This window comes from Nipponia nippon, unplaced genomic scaffold (genome assembly GCF_047370975.1).
Source record: "Nipponia nippon isolate SJK-2023a ecotype South Korea unplaced genomic scaffold, ASM4737097v1 scaffold_9, whole genome shotgun sequence".
Classification (NCBI taxonomy): Eukaryota; Metazoa; Chordata; class Aves; order Pelecaniformes; family Threskiornithidae; genus Nipponia; species Nipponia nippon.
Window position 1 is genome coordinate 39767952 of NW_028262413.1, and position 21538 is coordinate 39789489.

The following is a 21538-nucleotide window of genomic DNA, read 5'->3' on the forward strand; positions in this document are numbered from 1 at the left end:
ACATGACCCAGTCACCACTGCATGTTCTTAAATGGCTGCAAAACATTGGAATTGCGCCCAAGTGATATGGAACAAGGCTCACTCCCAAAACGCACGTGTGAACAGGAGCCTGCACTGCCATCACCACCATCCCACCAGTTCTAACAACAAGAAGTTCGAATGGGCAGCATGCAAATAAAGTTTGGCACCAAAACAACCCCAAAACAGTGACTACATCTATCACAAGAACTACTGAAAGGCAAGTAAGACTCCATGAGACATGCTGCCAGCGCGGGCTCTTCACATTACACATTATCACCTTCCAATGTAACAGATTAGGAACTAATTAACTACATTCCAGTCATAAGACTTCATTTTAAAAAAAGAAAAAAAGAGCCTGAGCTCATGAGGTTTGAACCTGTCTTTAAACCCCCAAATTAGGCAGATTCAGCTAAACAAAAACAATCTGTTCTTCGTACTGGTTGTTTAAGTTCAAATGATGAAAGAGAAACCTGTGGGAGAAGAGCGTTACACGAGGATATTTAACTGCAAACCAAAAGAAACTCACACAGGATTTTACTTCATGCAACCAGCTTCTTCGCCAGCTCTGACTGCAAAGTGGCCTTAAAGTAAGCTCTTTTCCTTTTGTTCAGCTAACTTAGCAGACCACTATAGCTAGTGACCACCTCTCATGGGAAAATGGGTTCAGAGGCAAGGGAAGAGTGACAAAGGCACCTGCACACCCAAGAGTTCAGGCCAGAAAACCCCAGTTATGAAGCATACTGGTAGCACATCAACTACAAAGCGGTAAACAGCAGTTTTTTCCGACTGTCTTCATGCAGGCACCAGCTTTTATTTCCAGGCAGCCATTTCATGTTGGTAGTTACCAGTAATTCCAAATCAGTATAGAGACACCAAGTGCTAATGAGCTCTCAGCTTCCTACCAGCTCCACTCATATGAACAAATGGAGGAGTTGGCTCAGGACATTAGACAGAGTATGCGATGAAGCGGGTGGAAAAATGAGTATCAGTAATATTTGATTTGAGGGAAGGACAAGTCTATTTCTTTACGCTATTAATAAAAGGTGTTTGGATTTTCCTGCTCCTGAAGAACAAGAAAGCATGCAATTTTGGTAAGACTAGAGATTTTATGAAGTGATCAAGACTGCTTAAAATGATTAAAAAATACAGATGCCAACATATACTGACTTAAAAACAGGTTTAAAGAAGCTTTATGAAAATACAAAGTTAATTAAAAATTAAGATGTAGACTGAAGCACTAAACCTCACACATATAAATCTCAGCATTTAGTATTCTAGAGAACCGTCATTGGTATTCCAGTAAACAGCTGAGTGTAAACACATTTCTGTCTCTGTCTCAATACTTCTCAAAAAAAACCAAACCAAAGCTTCGTGTCATTTAAAGAGGAAAAGTGTTATTTAAAATTAAAATGCAGCCTATTTCACTTTTCCTGTCTGGAACTTGAGTTGTGCACAACTAGGCTGAATACAGAAAAATATCCCAAGAACATAAGAGAGACATCAGAATAATGCAGATTTTTTTTTTTTCCATAATTTTCATCCCCAAATTAATATCATGGCCAAATGTACATACTTTGTAACCAACATGCTATATAAACTGAAGTCTTAAGCCCATGAAGGGTCTGTCCCCAAGTTCCACGACGTGACAGACATCAGCTACATACAGCTACAGAAATGTTTATACATAATTTTAGTGGCTACATACTAAGTTCTCATTTATTGTAGGAAACCAGGGAACCCCTTTCACTTCAGTATTTAGGTAATGAAACTATTTTTTCCACATATATTGACAGACCATTAAGCTAGATAATATTTGTATTCTGCAGAAAATTGGAAAGCGTCCCGTTGCCAACTCAGCGACTCATAAGGCAGTATTTAAACTGCACATTAGACTCACTTAGTATTCTTAGCCACACCGCTCTGCAGCTAGAAAAATCTAGAGAGACCAAATTCTCAGGGAGTCCCAACATAAAATGCACATAATAGCAATTCACTGTAGGTGCACACAGAACTATTTTGTTTCCCACCGTGAAGACAGACAGTTGAGCTGCACACATTCATAAAAGCGCACTGCTGTTTATTTTCACTGCTTACAGTACAAGTGAAGTCAGACTGACAGCAATGAACAGCTCAGTAGGGTAAGAACAAAATACTCAAGTGCTACAGTACATCTGTTGTCACTGTTTCCCCCCCTTTTTCTTTTTTAAACTGTTATTTGATTTGGCTGATATCAGCTAATCACTGTTACTTTTGTAATCAGAGCTATTTTTAAGGCTTTGTTTTTTCCTCCCTCTCGCAGAAGCATTTGTAAATATTGGATTTCAGGTTTGAGGATGATGAATGAGTTCGAGTATAAGTGTTTCAAACTCTGACTGCACCTTCAACAATTTAATTACTTAATAACCTATTTGGAAGAATTCTAAACATGGGGACTGGACACAGACACTGTGAGAGCCACTATTACTTGGTCACTACTACTCGTAGCTGTTTGGCATGCAGATTTATATCTATGGCCTCCCCCACCTTCTAATTTTAATCTGTTGTAACCAAAATAAAACAAACATAACAAATGCTATGAATATCCCCTATTACACTTACAGCAAACATGACCTTCTGAAGCAAAGCCAAGCTTTGCACAGGACTTCAGTGAGTCTCTGCTTTGTCTTCTCCCTTCCACAGACCATTTAGCCTTTTATCTGTGCCTCTCCTCACCCACCCCAGGTCCACATACACTGCTAGGAAGAGAATGGCTTCCCCTCTCATTCTCCCATAATTTAAACTGGGTCAAATGAGAAGTTTTAAAAGATTCCTATAACATCTGCTATTCCCAGGACCTCTACTATTCCCAAATATTTGGATACTCTAATTTTGGTCTGTTGCAATTGCTTTTTAAATGAAACACTAGGCTATAAAGGCAACTGTTTTATCTTGAAGCCAGTTGTATATAGCTTTCGTACGTAAGATATTCTAGAGCTTCTTAAAACAAGCTCAAAATCTTCCAAAAGAGGGACAGTAACTTACTTTATTTTGGTCACAGACATTAGGATCTTACATGATCTCCACCAGGGAAGAACAAATACAAGTCTCAGTATCTTTAGTGATTTTATATAGACAGCATACCAAAAATGCAGATGAGTTTTTATTTACAAGGACCAAAGGCAAAGAAACACTAAATGCATTCCCTCAAGATTATACATGAAATGCAGAACCAAGCTGAAAAGTGAACCACACCAGTCTAACATTCTAGTTTCTGACTCTCTTGTTTTCTCCCTTTAGAAGCAACAATTATCTATACCTTTTTCACTGCTGATCTGGTAAAACTATAGCAATATTTTAACAAGCAGCTTGAAAACAGAACATCCATTTCATGATATCATATTACCTTCTAAATCAAAGTTGACTGAGATGTTAAGAGTGTACAACTACTAATTTGTTAGTCATTAGCCCGAAGGACTTAATAGTATATTATCAGTTGTTAAGCTATTGCTCCAAACTGACAGCATGAAAATTCTGATACTAACAACCCATAACACAAGAAACAGGAGAAAAATTAGTTGTAAACACTAAGACTTTATTTGTTCATTAAACTGATGTGATAGTCAGCTCGAGACTGACATAAGCCTCTTTCTTACATGGTGAATCTCTGCTTGGATTTAGAAGGTGTGCATATCTGAAGTTTAAAATGCAGGTGACAATTCAATAAAGTTCCCTGGAAAGTTACACAACTAGTCCCTTTCAAACACCTAAACAGCATGTTGAGTATAGAACAACCCTCTTTGCAGTGTTTATACGTACCTTGGAAAAGCATCAAAGCAATAGGTTTTCCTAGTGTCAGGAAAAGCTACCCGTAATCCGGACATCAAGGGAGAATGAAGGATTACTGCTGCACACTCGTACCGAGATGCCAGGTCTACTGTAGGGACAGTACCAATACTCTGGCCATACAGAATAATGTTCTCAGGACTAACACCATACCTGTAGAGAAAAGAAACACCCCTTAAAAACAAAACAAAACCAAGAAGCAAAACAAACACACAACAAAACACACAACACATTTTGCATCACACAGGCAAAAATCAAAGAAAAACAAAAGGAGAGGGGGATGAAAACCAAAGCATCCCTCTTACCCATTGCAGCTCTTTAAAATGTATTCCTAGGAGACATGAATTTACAAGTCTAAACTTTAAAACAGTCCAGTAAAGTAAATAATCAAAACATCATACAGGCTGAAGAGAGCTATCCTTGAAGAAGGAATGTCAGTTTGTTCATTAATCTTCACCATCTTCATGAACACCTCTTATTTTTCACTCCACAGCACAGCAAATTATAAATTAGACTTCCCCCCGACCCAGAGTCACTCTCAGGAATTTCAATTAGGTATTCTGGAGGCTAACAACCTTTCCACCATTAAACAAGATAGTTATTCCTCTGCCCACCTTTCTTCCCACACAGCTGGAACAAAAAGACCAAACCGCCTTGTTAGTGTAGCTGCAGACACCAAAGAAGATAAAAATTTGAGAGGATAGTTCTGTTCATTTTTTTCAATTTCTGATCAGTGTAAATTATTCCTCATTTTTCTTTTCCAGTTTAAAATGTCAAGTTTATTTTGTAAGATACATCATTCCATAAAATTCAGGGTTCATAGGGAGTCCTGGATGGCTCCCCAATATTCCCATCCAGTCTATAAAACTGTCTTAGCTTGTGTGCTGTTTCACAGCTGCAAAAAACTTGAGGATGATACCAATTCAGTTTTTATTTAAAGTATGCAAAACATCAAGGAATTTGGAAGGGGCACAGGAGCAGGCAAGAGCGGCTAGGAAGAAGTGAGGAATACAACAGTATTTGGCCACCACAACTTGTTAGGAAAGCTGCAAATCAAAGCTGTTACTCAGTTAATTATCAAATAGTTACCCAGAAGATGTCTATGTATAACTCCACTTCTTATCGCAAGCCTTATAAAGAATAACGAACTGCAGAAGAGAATACATTTCTAGTAGAAAATACTTTGTGCAGAGCATGTCTTTTTGCCAGGCTACACTGCCTCCAGTCCTGGTGTCACTGCTATGACACTGAAAAATCAAACCCTACAGTTCAGGCTATCCCCAATGTACACCTGGAAGGTTTCCACTCCTTTACCAAGCTGATAGTGAGGTGTATGGCAGGCGTAGATAGTACTTGACTTTCCAGCAGCTAAATGATTGGGTATGTGCAAAAGAGAGAAAATTACAATGGAAGAATAATCAATTCATAATTAAAACTACAATAAAAGAATAATCCAGTACTAATCATCCAACTACAGGCTGTCAAGATTGCCTGGTTTTATGATGAAGTAAAACTAGACTGGATTGTAGCCTCTGTGAAACTGGAATTTTCTTAGTATTTCTATACTACTGAGCATAAGGGTGCTTTTGGCATCCACTGTAATATGAATAAGCAACTGTATAAAAATATCTCCCTGGAGTAAAATTTTATCCTCTTGGTAACCAAGCAGCAGCTCACGTTGGTGGTCTATCACCACAGCCATGGCCTGATGTTTTTAAAGAGATGTTGTGAAGCTCTTTCAGGAGAATTTTTTCTCCCTTACTGTTAGAAATAGTCCAGCACACAGTAGAGCCTAGTTGATTTTGGTATGCATGTTAACAGGGTCTTGGAGCAAAGTCTTGTCCTCGTGGACTTCATTCCGGCTGTTGTGGGGGCAAGGCTGGAGGCATGTACCTTTGAAGGCAGTACATGCATCCAATCTGCTGATCTACCAGCTGTTGCATCGTATTAAAGACAAGCAGAAATGCATCAACATCAGGGAATACAAGAAAATGGGACTGGAACGCTACATGGCACTTAAGTAGGGAAGGAATAATATTAATGCTGGTTTTGCAATACCCTCCTGAACTCCAGTATCACGATAAATGTCAAGTCCCCTTTCTAAACGGTTTACAATCTAAGCAGAATATGGAAACAGATGTTTGAATGAGAATCACAGGATAACACGACAGCATACGGTAGCAAGAGAATTCCTTCAACACATACAGTTGCCTTAGTATGGCAGTTTTCTTCAACATTGATCTGCTGTGGATTCATGCCTTTTGATGTTATTTTGTTTCTGAAAACAGCTCATATTGTAAGTGGAGCACCTTGCTGCTGTGGTGATAGATAGTCTAGAAAAAAACCTCAATTTCACAGTATGCCAGTTAAAGTCAGATACAGCCTATACCATCATTAAAACAAACCCACAGAGATCTCTAAAGTAGCTCTTCACCACTAAATAAATGCCACAACTATTCAGTATCTAACTCTGCAGAAAGGCAATGTGACAATTTTGGCCAAAAAAAGAAAAATCATAAAAGGGTATTAGGACACCGAGTTAGTGCACTTGTAGCCCGTCATGAGGTGAAATGCCTTTTCTACTTTATATTCCTACTGACTGACAACTAAAAGAATCTCTGGGACTGTTTTAGTTAGGGACAGTCCAGCTTTCCAAGACAGAATAGTTACTGTAACAGATTTATCTTTTTAAGCCCTTTACCATTAGGCCATCAGTCAGAAGGTGAGACATCAAGCTTACCACAAACATCAGCAGAAACAGCTACATGTAAAATTTATTTATTGCAAGGCCAAAGGGCATATGACAACTCATAAGCAAGGGCCATGAATAATTGACACGCGCGAGGTTCTTGGAGCTGAAGGCCAGGGCTTGGCTCCGGGATACTCTACGTCTTCACGAACGCTGCCCAGCTGGTGACTCGGCAAGCACCGTTCAACTGAGGTACAAAATGACCTGGGGATTTTATCTTTAAAATACAGTATCCTTTAAGCAAAGGCTGGGTCCCTTCCCCACTCTCTGCAAACTCCCTTGTGGTATCAGCTTCTTGTGCAACAGGAAGAGCGATACAGAAAGTGAAAGAGAGGAGAGGAGGAGCAGACATGGATAAGGCGGCGGCAATGAAAGGCGAACTAAGTGACACAGAAAAAACTAAAGAATGTGATAGAAAACAGCCAACGACATTCTGAAAAAAGAGAAGTCCTGTTACAATCTGCTCTCCTATTAAGGAAGAAAGTCCTTCCACCAGCTAAACAGCAGCTCCTAAAAATATCTTCCTTGAAACACACAAGCTTTGGTCTCTGTGGAAACAGAGCTCCATCCGACAGAGCGGGAGACCCAAATTAAATTTATGGGTATGCTCCTGCACTTGTCCCATGGAGCCCATCAGAGTTCAAAACAAGCAGGGCAACATTGCCATGCGGAAACCCGCCTTCAGCGAAACCAAAGCAGGAAGCAATTCAGAGTTACTGTGGGCATATGTAAAACACTGATTTGACAAGGGGGGAGAAATAAAGGAAAAAAAAAAAAAGAAGGCATGCTTTTTCCCCCAAGGGAAGTCAATTACTGAGAACTGCAAAGCTACTGCTGTTTAAAATGATGCAAGCCTTTCTGCTCCCCCTTACCCACAAACACTTACCAGGTGGCAAAGTTCTCCAGCCTAGTCTACTCTCAATAACCCATGAGTAGATTATGTGGATTACAAATTACTTTTCTTATGTGTGCAGAAAAAAAAACCCCAGATATCTTCACAAGCAGTATAGCTATCTGCACCTACAGCTTCCCCGCTCAGGCCAGGCATAGCTAAGGCACCAACGCACCCCACGGTTAATAGTAACACAGTATTCCCCCGCCCCCCCCCCCCCTCCCCCCCCGTGTTACTACCTCAATTTATACAAATTAGGTTTACTAGCAATTCTGGTCTCCTTATGCTAGCACAAACTATGGTGCACAGAAGTTGGCTATTAAGAATCCACACCCCAGACTCTTCTACTTACTCCTGCACAGAGTAATAAGAGACCTCAGCCAGACCAACGGGCCAGTGGGACAGAGGAGATGGGGAATATTGCTGAGTACAGCAAAGGAGGACGGGGCACAATTACTTCTAGTTCAGTCTGCTTCGCTGTATGGTTGTGGCTTAGGCCATGTCCCTCCTCATACAACACAGACGATGCCATCAATTGCCCTTGTAAAGGACTTAATGCTTTCTGGCTGACAGCACTATGTACAAACCATGTATTATCATACAGCATCTTTAATTATGAGCATGAGATACTGATTCCGCCCCCCCGGCTTCAGCTTTGCGTGATACAGATGGAAAGTTTACCATTGCTATTTTTACTCTCTCCTTACCCAGTTGGAAGCGCTGGTGGAATGCTGCTTCAGGGACTACAGACGTGTCATACAGCTGAAGCCCTGCAACATTCATGGCCAAAGTTACAGCATCTGTGCCAATCCTCAAAGGTGCTAAATACATATTCATTAATGAGGCCAGTTCTTTTTTCAGGCTTACTGAATCAGTGAAGTTAACCACACCTTATATTTTCAGTTTTGAAGTTTTACGGTATTTGCTGTCCCAATATCCCTTACTTAAACTGGAAAGCATATAGAACAGCACAGATACAGCGAGAGCAACAAATTAGTTTTCAAAAACAGTCACAGTAACTATCTAGGCAGAGCATTTTGACTACACAAACCCCATGTCATAATGCTGTCGAGACCTACTGTCTAACTGCTACTAAACTAAGGCAGCTGCTGGTGGTCAAGTTCTTCCTTACAACACAGCATATGAAGATAAAAGGCCAGGAACACAAGGTGACTACCTCGTGTGTTCTTGCAAGGGGAATGGGTTTGAAACTGTGCACTCCCCTCTCAAGGGAAACACCACAATGACATAATTCATTTTCAAGACACAAAGAAAATCCAGCATACCTCAGGAACGACACAAATCATGCCACGTTTGGAGGAAACTCTGACTTCTAGAGTATTTTTACTAGAACACGCATGTGCTCAGTTATAGTAAGATCTTCAAAGGCTATTCCTCAAATCTGTTTCTTCCTGTTTATACAAACCCATTTGTCACAACATACTATTTGTTCCCTCTTCACAATGCATTATCTGTAAACTTTATAATCCAGAGAAATTTAGATCGCTTGTTAAGAAACACAGATAGTTTTTTCTATAGCATCATTATACACTTCCATAACATATGCATCTACATTTTCACATATAAGTGGCTATTTAATCCGGTATGAATCTAAAAAATCTAATTTTGGGGGTAGAAAGGAAAAACAAAAATCCTCAATTAAGTAAAAATCCCACATGCAGATTGCATACCTTGAACAAGAGTTTACGTTGTAGGACCTCGATGTTAAAAAAACTCAACAAGAGAAGTTTGGTCAATAAATACCATTCCAAGTAATTTACAGTATCAGAACAAAACACCGAATTTCACACTGTGCTTCAACAAGTACCATTCCAGCACGTCAGCCAAAATACCACAGAAATTACAGCAGATTTTCAGCCTAAATGCCAACACTACATTGAGAGCAAGGCATTAGATTAAGGATTTTTGGTGTTAACCACAACAACAACTGTCAGATGAGAAAAATCAGAATTATTTCAAGATTCACAGGAAACCCTGGCACACAGCAAGAGTCCCTGTGCCAGTTTCTCACTCCAGTTTCCTTGAATTCACACAAACATAGGTCTAAAATCCTTCAGTGTTTTACTGAGCACAATAGACACCGACACTGATTCTTCAAATTATGCGATGCCTTCTTCCTCCTCTACCTCCTTCCAGTCCAAGTCTACAAGTACTATGCGATTCAGTTTCAGGTACAGCAGACTCTGACTTCCCATTTTCATTGGGGTAAGAGCCCAAAACCAGTTTGCATAGTATTCTGGCTTATGAAGCTGCAAAAAAAGAGACCATTTTTTTGGGCATATATCCCAGCACACTGTCACAGGAACAGACAAGTAATTCCACAAATGTGTTCACACTCAAAATAATTTCAATGGCTGCCAGAGAAATTTAATCAAAGATTCTGCCACAGTTTTATATCACTATTATTTTACTGCCACACCAGATAGTCATTTGGTTATGCTATAGAGAAACCCCAGTCCTAATCATAGAATCACAGAATCATAGAACGGTTTGGGTTGGAAGGAACCTTAAAGATCATCTGGTTCCAACCCATGGCAGGGTTCCACTAGACCAGGTTGCTCAAAGCCCCATCCAACTTGGCCTTGAACACCTTCAGGGATGGGGCATCCACAACTTCTCTGGGCAACCTGTTCCAGTGCCTCACCACCCTCATAGTGAAGGATTTCTTCCTTACATCTAATCTAAATCTACCCTCTTTCAGTTGAAAGGCATTACCCCTTGTCCTATCACTATGTGCCCTTGTAAAAAGTCCATCTCCAGCTAATCAGTATAGGCTAACTAATACTGGAGTCACAGAATGAACCTATGACTCTTGAAAACATCCACTTAAAGACTATTTTGGAAGTTCATTATTTGCAAATATCACACTACTACAGGCTTGCTGGACTATGGGACTGCAGCACTAATCCAGTGATGTACCGGCTCTTCATATAAATAAATGGATGAAGTGGAAGCAACTTCTGGGCACTTAGGATGATCATTTGCACTGCAGTAACTTAATTATACCAAAGCATGAATCACTACAACTGCTTCTTGATTGCTGTCCTGTGATAATCAGCGATCTGTTATCAAATACTGAGAACTGTGCTCTAAGTTGAACCAAGTCCTAACAAGGATATTAAATATCACTGGTGAGCTCAAGCAACCACGACAAAAGCAGATGATCTACACACTGCTGAGTGGTGAAGCCACTGAAAGTTTGCCCTGAACAACCAGGGTAGGGAAAGGAAGGCTGTTACATGGCATTCTCTGGTGCAAATTGTAATGAAATTACATTTTACATTAACTGAATTATGCTAATCTACACTGGGTAGCTTTGGGGTGAGGGCTGGGTGTATTTTTTTTTTTTTAATAAAATCCAAATAATACTAGTTCCTCTAAAAAATTGCTCTTTTTTCAAATACAACCTTAAATTACCTTGTGTTCATCTGCCTTGGACACAGGCTCCTGAAGATGTCATGTTTTGAAGTGGGAAACATTTTTCCTAACTAAAGTAAACCTGCTCACAAGCACTCTTGAACAGTAAATCCATTCCCCTCCTTTTTTCCCCCCAGCTTCACCATTACATGCAAGTTCCTTCTTCCCCTTCAATATCCATTTTGTTGGGGGATTTAATGCCACACCACAGCAGCGGTTCCATGCGCTCGTCTTGCACCACACCTTTTTGAGCCAGCTTACCACCACCCTACCACCAGCCCAGCTGTGCCACAGCCAAGCAACCCAGCAGGCAGCAGGGCCAGTCTGCGGTCTGTCTTCTGTTCCTCCTAAGTCAGGCTCTATCCTCACAACCGTTTATAGTTAATGATCTCCCAGCAGAGACTGTTTGACAAATGCAATCAGACTGCACCTACCCATTCTAATTTTTCAAGCATTTTTGAGAAATAAGAGTCAAAAGAAAAGCAAACCATAAGAGCATAAAAGAAATAACAGATAGTATGCATCATCAGCCAGGAAAGAAGACTTCTGCAAACTTGTGTTGTGGAAGAAATCTCTTCCAAGCTAGCTGAACAGTAGCAAAATGTTGTGATACAAAAGACAGAATGGGCAGAAAATATGCGATCTGCTCTTGCAGATAAATTTTTAATTTTAAGGAGCTACAAAGTAAAACCTCCTTTGCTTTCTCTTGTACTGAGAACTCACTTGTATTTACAACATGACTTTTCACCACCACAATAACCCAGAATACTAAATTTTGGTGTTTGGTTTATGCTAGGTTGCTCATTTGTCTACCACATGAACTAGTAGTTGTATGTATAAACAAACAAATTTGGAACAGTTGCTTTTGCCTGACTGAGGCTTTGGGTTTTTTTTCCCTAGATAGCAGGGAATGACGAAATGGAGTTTTCATTAAATGTGCATTGAAATTTAAGCAGGAATTTGTGCCATGTGCACGCTGATGTAAGAGAACAGAATAACTTTGCCTCTACAACCACTGATTCTTTCATATCGAGTGAAAGTTAGCAAGAAGGCAACTGACAAGCAAAACCAGACTCTTGTAGGACATCCAACAAAAATGACCAATGATGTGGCTGAGCCTTTGGTCTGAACTCCTACCTTTATCATTCCACTACTTTGTGACAAAAGGAGCATAACACTCCAATACTCAGCGTGCATTCATGCCATGAGAGGAAGGCAGCACTTTCCTAAATGAAGTCCTAAACCCCCCCGCTAAATGTTGGGAGTTTATTTTATCTCCCTAATCACAAGAGTGAACGCAATCCAAAACCACTGTAAATTGAAAGACAAGAAGCTAGTAACAGTGGAAATAGGATTTAAACACATGGATATATTCAAATGTAATTGCCACCCCCCCAACTTCCTTTGCTTTAGCAACCTTAGAAATCATCTAGAGTTCTGAAGCCAGCCCTGTGTCACAAGGTTATGGTTTCGAAGATACAATATGCTCTCTACTCTTCATAGTTTCTTGCTTCTCTCATAGTGCTTTCTTAGAGCAATCTTGATTTAGACCGTCTAGTCCCAAGACACGGTGGGTAGATGGCATACTAAAATGAATCTCTCACTCTGGTTATTTTAAAAATAGAGCACCAGAGTTAACTTTAACAAAGTATTTTGCATTTAATTAAGATGGTCTGTAGCAAATAAACGTGGAATACAGAAGTCTTAAGCTTTATTTATCAAAGACAAGAAACCTTTACTGGCCACTAAGAACTATCTTTATTGATCACAGCATCAATAATTCACAAAAACTCAGTCAGCTACATTCTATTATATACCCTTTACTGTAACCAGTGCACAAAATCTATATACCCAGCCTCTGAGGTACATTTAAATAACCTGAGACAGCAGAGAAAAATTCTGTTACCTTCACAGAGAAGCTCAGTCTATAGCAATCTTCTGGATTGAGGAATTCATTATCTTCACCCCCAGCTTCTATCTCATCTCTGTCCTGCTGTGGTATTTTCATTTCAGCTGCACACACCATACTCTATGTTTTATAATACAGCAGAGCTAAGACAGATGAGCATACTCCTCACAACATTTAACAACATGACGTTAAAGCTTTGACAATCCTTTTACTGTTGCAAAGAGCCTACAATTTCACTTTGGATATCCTACACTCAAAAGCTGAAAGAAGAAATAAACTACTCCCTAGAATTGTACACCTATAAGCGTTGTTACGAAGAACAAGAAAGATGTGATGATATCCATGTACCTAAGTACAGTATCTTTTTATATAAAAGACTTCAGGTAAAACAAGTATGTGTCAACTAACACAGAAACTGTGCTTGGGAAACAAGTCTTCTCTGCTTCCCTAGGAAACTTTAAAAAAACCCCAAGTGCAAATATTAACACTGGTTATGCAGTCCCACAAGTTTTGTGCTTTCATAGCTGTTTCTTAGACTTCAGTTACTTCCAAGCTGGAGAGCCTTGCTTTATTCCTGAGGCTGAAAATTCAGCGTGAGCCAATGCATTCTGGCTCACCTCCCGAGCCCATCACATAACCCTCCTCACCACCCTTGGCTCAGCACTGGGAGACTCAGGGTTTACAAGCCTGGAGGAAGCAATCTTGCTGCTCTCCAGCAGTTCTCAGAGCTTTTTTTTGTTCAGGAGCACTGTATTATTCTTTTACTTCTCCCATCTGTTTATTGGAGCACCTCTGACACCTCAGGCTTGAGCTCTGCTCTTATCCTGACTCCTCTTCACATCAAACACTAAATTAACTTTCTGATGTATTTCCCTTACCTCTGCATACCTATGGCACCACGCAATAGTTTAAGGCCATCCTGCTGCAGCACTAATTGCCGTGAGCTGCACCTATGCAGGACTTAAGCCCCTGACTCATGAGCTGGCCTCACCTCCCCGAGAAGGAGCGTAGCGGCTTTTGACCCGAGCTGCTGCCTGCTCCACCCATCTCCGACATTTCTGCCCTTTCGCCAGGTACAGCTCAGCTGCTCACAAAGCAGGGGATAACTGCTCAAGCGCACAAACCAGAGCAGTCAAGGCAAAAAGAAACGGCACCAGTTACGTTTTCTTTAAATGCATCAGGCCGTGGTTTCTGAAAACACAGTTATCACTGTATAAGCATATAACGAAACAAGACTAACCCCAAACTGTAATCAAACTGCAAAGCTCACCTAAAATTTCACACTTCTAAGTTTGCACAGCTGATTAGCTATACACACTATAACGTAATAAAAAAAAAAAGGCAATCCCAACCTAAGGATCTTAAAACAAAAGTACATGTGAATTCTGCTGAAGGCAACTGTCTAGATGCTCTAGAAGAATTAAATGTTTTGCTAAGCTGGAATTAATTAATCCTTTGGAGACTAATATTAGGAAGGCTAGAAAAAAAAAATTCAAAGTAGACCACTCAAAGCTTTGATACCTATAGGACTTGGCCCTGGAACTACTCGGGTAACTAGTCCCCCACCACTGAATTAAAAGGAAACTACTTAATTTCTTCTTTTGTGTGAGGTGTTTCTGTTTTGCGGTTTGTTGCTTTTGTGTTTTGTTTTTTTTTTCCCCCATTCTTGCCTTCCCTTTGCATTCTCTTCCACCTATTTGTTGTAATTTTATTTATGTTTCAGTCTCTAAGTAAAAGCTACTTCATCTTCAGGTTTTACAAGGAACCTCATGTTTTCAAAGATTAACAGCATTAAATGACTAGTTTTGCTACAATTCTTTGATATAGCTTACGAGCCATTAAACATGAAATACGTGGCACCGATACAGCATTTTCCTTACGTCACTTACAGACAATCTTAACTACATCCAGAAAACAAGCTGATAAAAAAAGATTTAAGTGTTATCCCCATAATGCTAATGGAGGAGAACAAAGAAAAAGTTGAACAGTCTCAACAAACAGCAGGTGCTTGTATGCAAAATCCTATTACAGCAGACAAAGTTAAAGCCATTTTCACACTGTTCTTCAAAGATCGCTGGAAATATGAATGCAGTCTCTCCCCCAGAGCCAGAGTCCGAGAGGATTACATGGGAGCTGGAATGGACAAGGCCTTGAAAGTATGCAAGCAGACAAACTGGATGCATCGCTTCTTCCCATCCAGAAAAATTAGTATAGCTCTGGCAGTGATTTTAAGAGTCTCCGACAGAAACGGGATAAGAGGGCAGAAAGGCAGGATGGAGGACAAGAATGGCAGAGAGGTCCTGATACAAAAGGGATTAGTACCAATGGACTGGTCTAATATTCCTAAAAAGAACCGACTGCAAATGAATGCATCTGTACCCAGTATTTGAATATTTTATCAGCCAGCATTATATGAAGATGACTCAGCTGGCAGTAGGATTTCTCTTTCCCTTATATACTTACATTAATATGCGCAAGCACTGTAGAAGAGCAAAGTTATTAAATAAGATTAGGCTTCTCTCAAAGATATGCAATATCTCATAAACACTGAAGGGCTCTATGCAGAAGCCAAGGGAAGAAGTGTCACAGCCTGTGTTATCCAGGAGACCACACGGCCTGCTTGGATAGTCCTCTAATTCTCTGGAAATATTTCATGTTTCTTTGAGTTACTCTAACCATTTCCACAGACTTAAAGAAGAAAGGCAGTATTTTCTTTTGATTTAAAAAATCAAAACAATCGGCGCCTCCTCTGCACTGACATGTCTTGTGAATCATAAATAGGAAGAAATCCTACTTGGATAAGTGACGCCGTAACCTTATTCTTCCCCCACCCCCAGATAAGTGGGGAAAACACATACCAATTTTGTAATTGCTCCAAACACTGAGCTTTATTACAGTGTGAATCTGTATGCACTTAAGCATCTGCTTTCAAAGTGGCAAATTCGCAGCCTCACGGAGAAACACTACTCTCCTGATGAGTCTCTCCTGCCTTCTCTCAATTATCCATTTTCAGCTAGATTCGTTAAATATTCTAACAAATACCAAGAGTGATAACTGCCAAATGGAAGATGAGAGTTATTTCATGAAAGCAATCTATTACTAGAAAAGATTTTTCCAGCATCCTTCTGAAACAAGAAAAATATCAGTGTTCTTTGTTTCTCACCATTTTTATATTGGCACTCTCACTTAAATCAGACTCATCAATTCCTTTCTTCCTAAGCATCCTCAAGTTCTTCCATTCCTGTCACTCACCAGGATTAAAGATCTGTTGCTTCACAGAATCTATACATTATCAAGCCAATATTTAAACCTGCACTGTTTCACACTTAATTTTCATCTTGCACATGTTCCTTTAATGAACTTCTAGCACAATAAATGTTCAGGCCCCAGTAACAGTCAATATAAAGCTAAGACGATTGAAAAAAAATATATAGCAATCACCAGGATTAACAGCACCAGATGTTCTAAAACAGCAGACCACAGATAACTAGTTCAGAGCTTAAAAATCAAATTTCCTAGCCAGAGCCTTTATCACCACAAACCCAGTGGCTAAATCCCTCCTCCCTTCTCCAGTAAATACTACTTAGAATTGTGAACAATAAAATTTAGCACAAAGTTTCTCCTGTGCACTTCTGTTCAGTTAAAGTGCTCATGAAACCTGCCTTGTGCTATCTGCATTTAATTATATGCAAAAATATTAAGTAATAAATGTTAATCTAAGAAATGGGAACAGTACTTCTGCACATTTAGAAAAGTACTAGCTTTCTTGTAACTTTCCTAAACTCACATCAGAAAATTCAGTCCTGAATCCAGGTCATACATACTTGTTCAGCTTACCCAGCTATCTTACCTAGCATCATCTGAGCCTCTGTGCAGTAAAAGATATTTTGCCCAGATTGTGCAAATCAAGAGGTTTTAATGATGGTCAAAGAGCATGCTTCCATACTTTGTCTTCTGCCAACATACCTAGTTAACAGGGCCAATTGCTATTGTAGTCTTTTTGGTGAAAGATTTCTTGCTAGTCAACTTTTTCCCCCTCAAAAAAGGATGCTTACCAATTAACAGCTAGCTACTCCACAAGTAGCAGAAGTACCTAGCAGTACAACTGTTAATGCAATCAGTTAAGTGCATTATTCCAGCTGATGCTAAAGGTAGAAACTGACCTGCAGATGCCTCTTAGAAAATTTTAAAAAAATAAAAATAAAAGGCAAAAGAGAAGCAGCTTCCTGATGTTATTGAGCATCCTATTTGCCTCTATCTGTGATGCAGTCCTTGTAAAGCAAGCAAGCTCCCTACTTGACTGCTGTATCACCAGAGAACAACTGGTTATGCAGGAAAAACATGTTAGCAATTCCAGCGTGTGCCACACCGGCACGTAACTGCCTACCAATAAACCAGCATAGCATAAAGAAGTCTTGTGCTGTTGGAGTTTCTATTTTCAAAATAACAGATAACAGTGCAGTGCTTGGAAAAGTAGGTGTATTAATGTCTACATTACAGCCAGACGCCAATCTGGATAGTAACATTTTGGCTATCTAGGTTTTCTGCAGTTCACCACTTCATGGCATATGCACTTTTAGTTATAAGCTACCGCTGTGTTCTCCCCCAACACACACTTTTCCTATTTAGCTCTCCACACAGTTATGTTTTACAAATGAATAGTGTTTCCCTTTCTCCTAGTACCACAAAGCTTGAAGACTGAGGCAAAATAGAAATATTTAATGAAAATTTTAAAAAAATATTTTAAGAGGAAGCCTGATTAGTTCTACAGTGAAGAGCAGGAAAGAACATAGTTCACGTTAGACTATTGCCCAGAAGCACTGGGAATAGTGGAAGGAAGAAAAACAGTATAACAAATGACAAACAATGCCTGCTAAATCAAGTTCCTCCTCTCCCCCTCAAAATCCCAGTAATAAAATTAGCTAAGTTTAAGCTAACATTGCTGCCTTTATTCCAAATTAACGCTCACTTCGTAATAAAAAAAAAAGAAAAATAGAAAATTGCTGTGAATGTCCAACCAAAGAGACAAATAATCTTTGGTTCAGTTTCTCCTGCTGCTGAAATGCAACAAGTTTAGAACTACATCCAGGTAAGAAATATCCAAGATCCTTCGGTTTAACATTCCTCATTACAAACATTATTAAAGTGGATTTTTGGAGGGAAAGGGTCATGTCCTGAAATAATTGGAAGGAGCCAGGTCTTATTTATACCAATAGTGTCTGTTCAATGCTCTACACAAAATGGTCTACAGATCTTAGATGAGCTTTGACAGAAGGGCACCCAATTTGGAAAGGTGGTGTATTTGGCGACAGCTTGTTTAGTCTCGGGATAGAAAAGAACTCAGTAAACTAAGGAGCCTTTACAACCTCTCACCCTCTACAAAACTGGGTGAACACAGAGGATTTATGACAATCTTATCTTTCACATCAAGAATTCAGATCCAAGTTATATTCAAGTACATTCTATCATCTTTGTTCTTTGTTAATGCAAATACAAATTACAATAATTTCTTCTTTTAAAAGACAACTATATTTGTGCCTGTATTCCTTCACAGATAGTAGTTTCTGCATTATCAGATTGATTTTTAGTACAAATTTCAAAAACAGGATAAAAAACTAATTGTACTGGGTTTATGCACAGGAGGCTTTGGAAGTGAACATCACATTACATGAATAATTAGCAAGAGCTCCGGGGAGAGGGCAGAGGGTTTCTGTATCAGAGAAACACAAGTTTGGAAGCTGGCAGAGATCCATCGAAAGTCAAAACCTTTTATGCATACTGGTCAGGCTTAAGGTTAAACCACTTAATATCTTAAACTACTGTACTGACTCCTGAAAGGGTGCTTCTTCCATCAGGAAGAGATGCCTGCAATGTATGCTAAGTCACAGTGTAATGATTAACCAGTCTGAGGCAAAGGTTACGTGTTTATAAACTAGTATTCATAAAAATAGCAAAACTGTAGCTGAAACACTACCTCACCTCTTCCTACAACTCTGGTACTTTTACAGTTGGTTGAACTTGATAAGATGCTCATACCCAGACTGAAACGCAAACTTTTTCTGTAGCATTATTAAGACACATTAAAAACCACGCTTTACTAGAAAAACAGACAAGCTTTTTACCACAGGGAACAACAAGAAGTATTACGAAGAAAATGTGTAATACAACTCAATATGCAAGGTGAGGTACATTCCAGTCTTAAGGGAAGGAGGAGACTGACTGGCTCTTGACCAGCTGCCTCAAGGTAAGAATTGTCCAGGGAACACCTCCAAAACAAATATAATACTGAATTAGCTACTTCAGTTAAAAAAAAAAAACACAAACCAAACCAAAACAACACACCAAAACATACACACACTTTTGTGAGAAATGAAGCTGTAAAGAACAAACAGCATGAGGAAGATTATTTTTGTAAATTTGCCTTGATGAACATACTTCAAAAACAAGACCATTTTCTTGAAAGATGCCACTTTCCCCAGGCCACCATACAGCCAACATCCTACTTAAATAAATTCGTCAGATGTTGGGGAAGACTATACAGAGATGGGACAAAGATTAAGATCTGCACAAACAACCAGTCCAATGCCTAAGGCAGCAAGTTAACTACTTAAAATTTCCTTTAAAGCGTAGATACACCATTTTGGTTGCAAAATCCTTAACAGAAGTCTACCTCTGTATTACTGTTGGCTTCTCTTTATTTTGCATATTATTAAGGCTTGCAATTTATTGTAGAGTGTAATAGTTAAGACAAAGCACTTTGTTTAATTTATTATAAAGAGCCATTAAGATTCACCAAATAATAATAATCTCAACCTTATCTCAGTTTATGTGTACACTGGAAAAAATACAGAGCTTGTTTTCCTTCTTTGCTGATATCGAGCACCATTTTTCAAGTTCTATGAGAACATCCAAAGCAAAGCTAACTAGAAGTCAGCAGAGAGGAAGAATGTCCAGAAAAATCCTATAATCTGAGCAAAACCCTTTCTAAACAACCTTATTAAAAGAGGGACATTTCAAGCCATACTACTTAAAGGGTGCCTTCCTGAGAAACACGTTGGTCCCAAAATTTTCAGACTTGTTGGACGCCGTTATCCATTACTCCAGAGTAGTTCATTTGCTGCACACAAAAAGAAGTGGCCATGCCATGTCACAAAGTTAAATTTAGCTGGTCTAACATACTGGGATCTTAAGAAATTTGGCAGCATCCTGTAAAAAGAAAAAAAATAACAAAAAAAATCTTTGAGCTACTAGCTGACACTGCTTGCCTTGAGAGGGGTTATTTGCCAGACACTAATGTATGCAGCTTGTTTCAGCAGCGTGCCTTGGCTGATAAACAAGGCTCACAAGAGTCAAAGTTCTTAAAGTAACATTTCTATATGTAAGCAGGATGTTTTAATCAGGCATGGTAGCACAGATCTTCCTAAAAGCATACTCAAAACTGTCTAAACCAACAATTAATTCCAAATTAACAGTTAAAAGAAGCATTTTCATCTTGAAAGATGTACCTAGAAAGAATTTCAAGAGACTGTACCAACAAATAATATTACTGTAGGAAAGCACGTGAAGTTTTTCTAACAAATTTGCAATACAAATGAGATTAATTTCAATTTTTCCCTCTGGACTTTGAGGCAAGTGTACTAACTTAAACGTCATCTTCCACATCAACATCATTTTTCATTTGTGAACCCACATGGAATTCCCCTTTTTGAAAGTTGAGATGTTACAGATTTATTTCGTGATTGCAGGGATTCTCCCCAAAGATGTGCATGTGCTCATTGGGAGACATGAAACCAAGGGTGGAAAGGTGGGTGGGCATTGAGCCAGATCCCACTGTTTAGCACGATTTTGTGCCTTTGTATTATTTGGTCTCACGGTCAGCAAATCCAACCACAATGTTTAATGCCAATAGGAGCAGCTTTGTTCTGTGAAGCTAACATAGTGGTCAAAAAAATATAGAATAAAGATATGGATATAGATAATGCCAGGGTAACACTGTCATTATACAACTGCCCTACATTTGCACCTTTCCGAGACTGTTTGTGGGTTGCATAGCTTCATGTGCAAACATGCCACAATAATCCATTTTTCTCAAATCAGCCTTTGGAATACAGAATGCAAAGATGTTCCTCAGTCCTTAAGCTTACACTATGCACTATTCATCCCATTCTACATTCTTAGCCTTCTATTAACCTTTATTCTCCTGTGCTCATACAGTTTCCTGGGTTTACAATCACACACTTCCATTGCTCACAAAACCTGACACATTAAAAAACCCACACCAACAAAACACTCAGTTGGAGAGCAGGAATGAAATTCAGCTTCATCATCAGAAGTCAGGCTGAGCATGCCAGACCAGTGTAAGTCATTCATCTAAAAACTGGAACGCAGGACAGTCAAGATGAAGTAGTAGTGAATGGCTCACTGAAACTGCTTATTCAATTGACAAGTACTAGTCTCTAGCGATCTCAGTTACCCACTGCCCACCGACTCCCATAGATACAAGAGGTTTGCCCACCTATTGTTTTTTAGCCCATGCAAACCCAGGTTTTTAGAGTTAGACAAAAACACATCCTTAATTATTTCTATTTCAGATCAATATAAACAGTCAATATATACTCAAATTCGCATGAAGAGACACTGAAGAGCCACCGGCGTTCAAAGGCTGTAAAGATGTGCCTTTCCCCGATTCAAGAAAACACAAGGAAAC

General features: G+C 39.3%; 1 protein-coding gene across 1 annotated transcript in view; it reads right to left on the reverse strand.

The window, feature by feature from the left end:
* Positions 1-21538, reverse strand: part of ABHD17C (abhydrolase domain containing 17C, depalmitoylase) — a 31083-nt gene that overhangs the window by 1589 nt on the left and 7956 nt on the right. The window contains exon 2 of the mRNA XM_009470091.2: positions 3817-3996. Coding sequence (XP_009468366.1) covers positions 3817-3996 — 180 coding nt within the window. The remainder of the gene's footprint in view (positions 1-3816; positions 3997-21538) is intronic.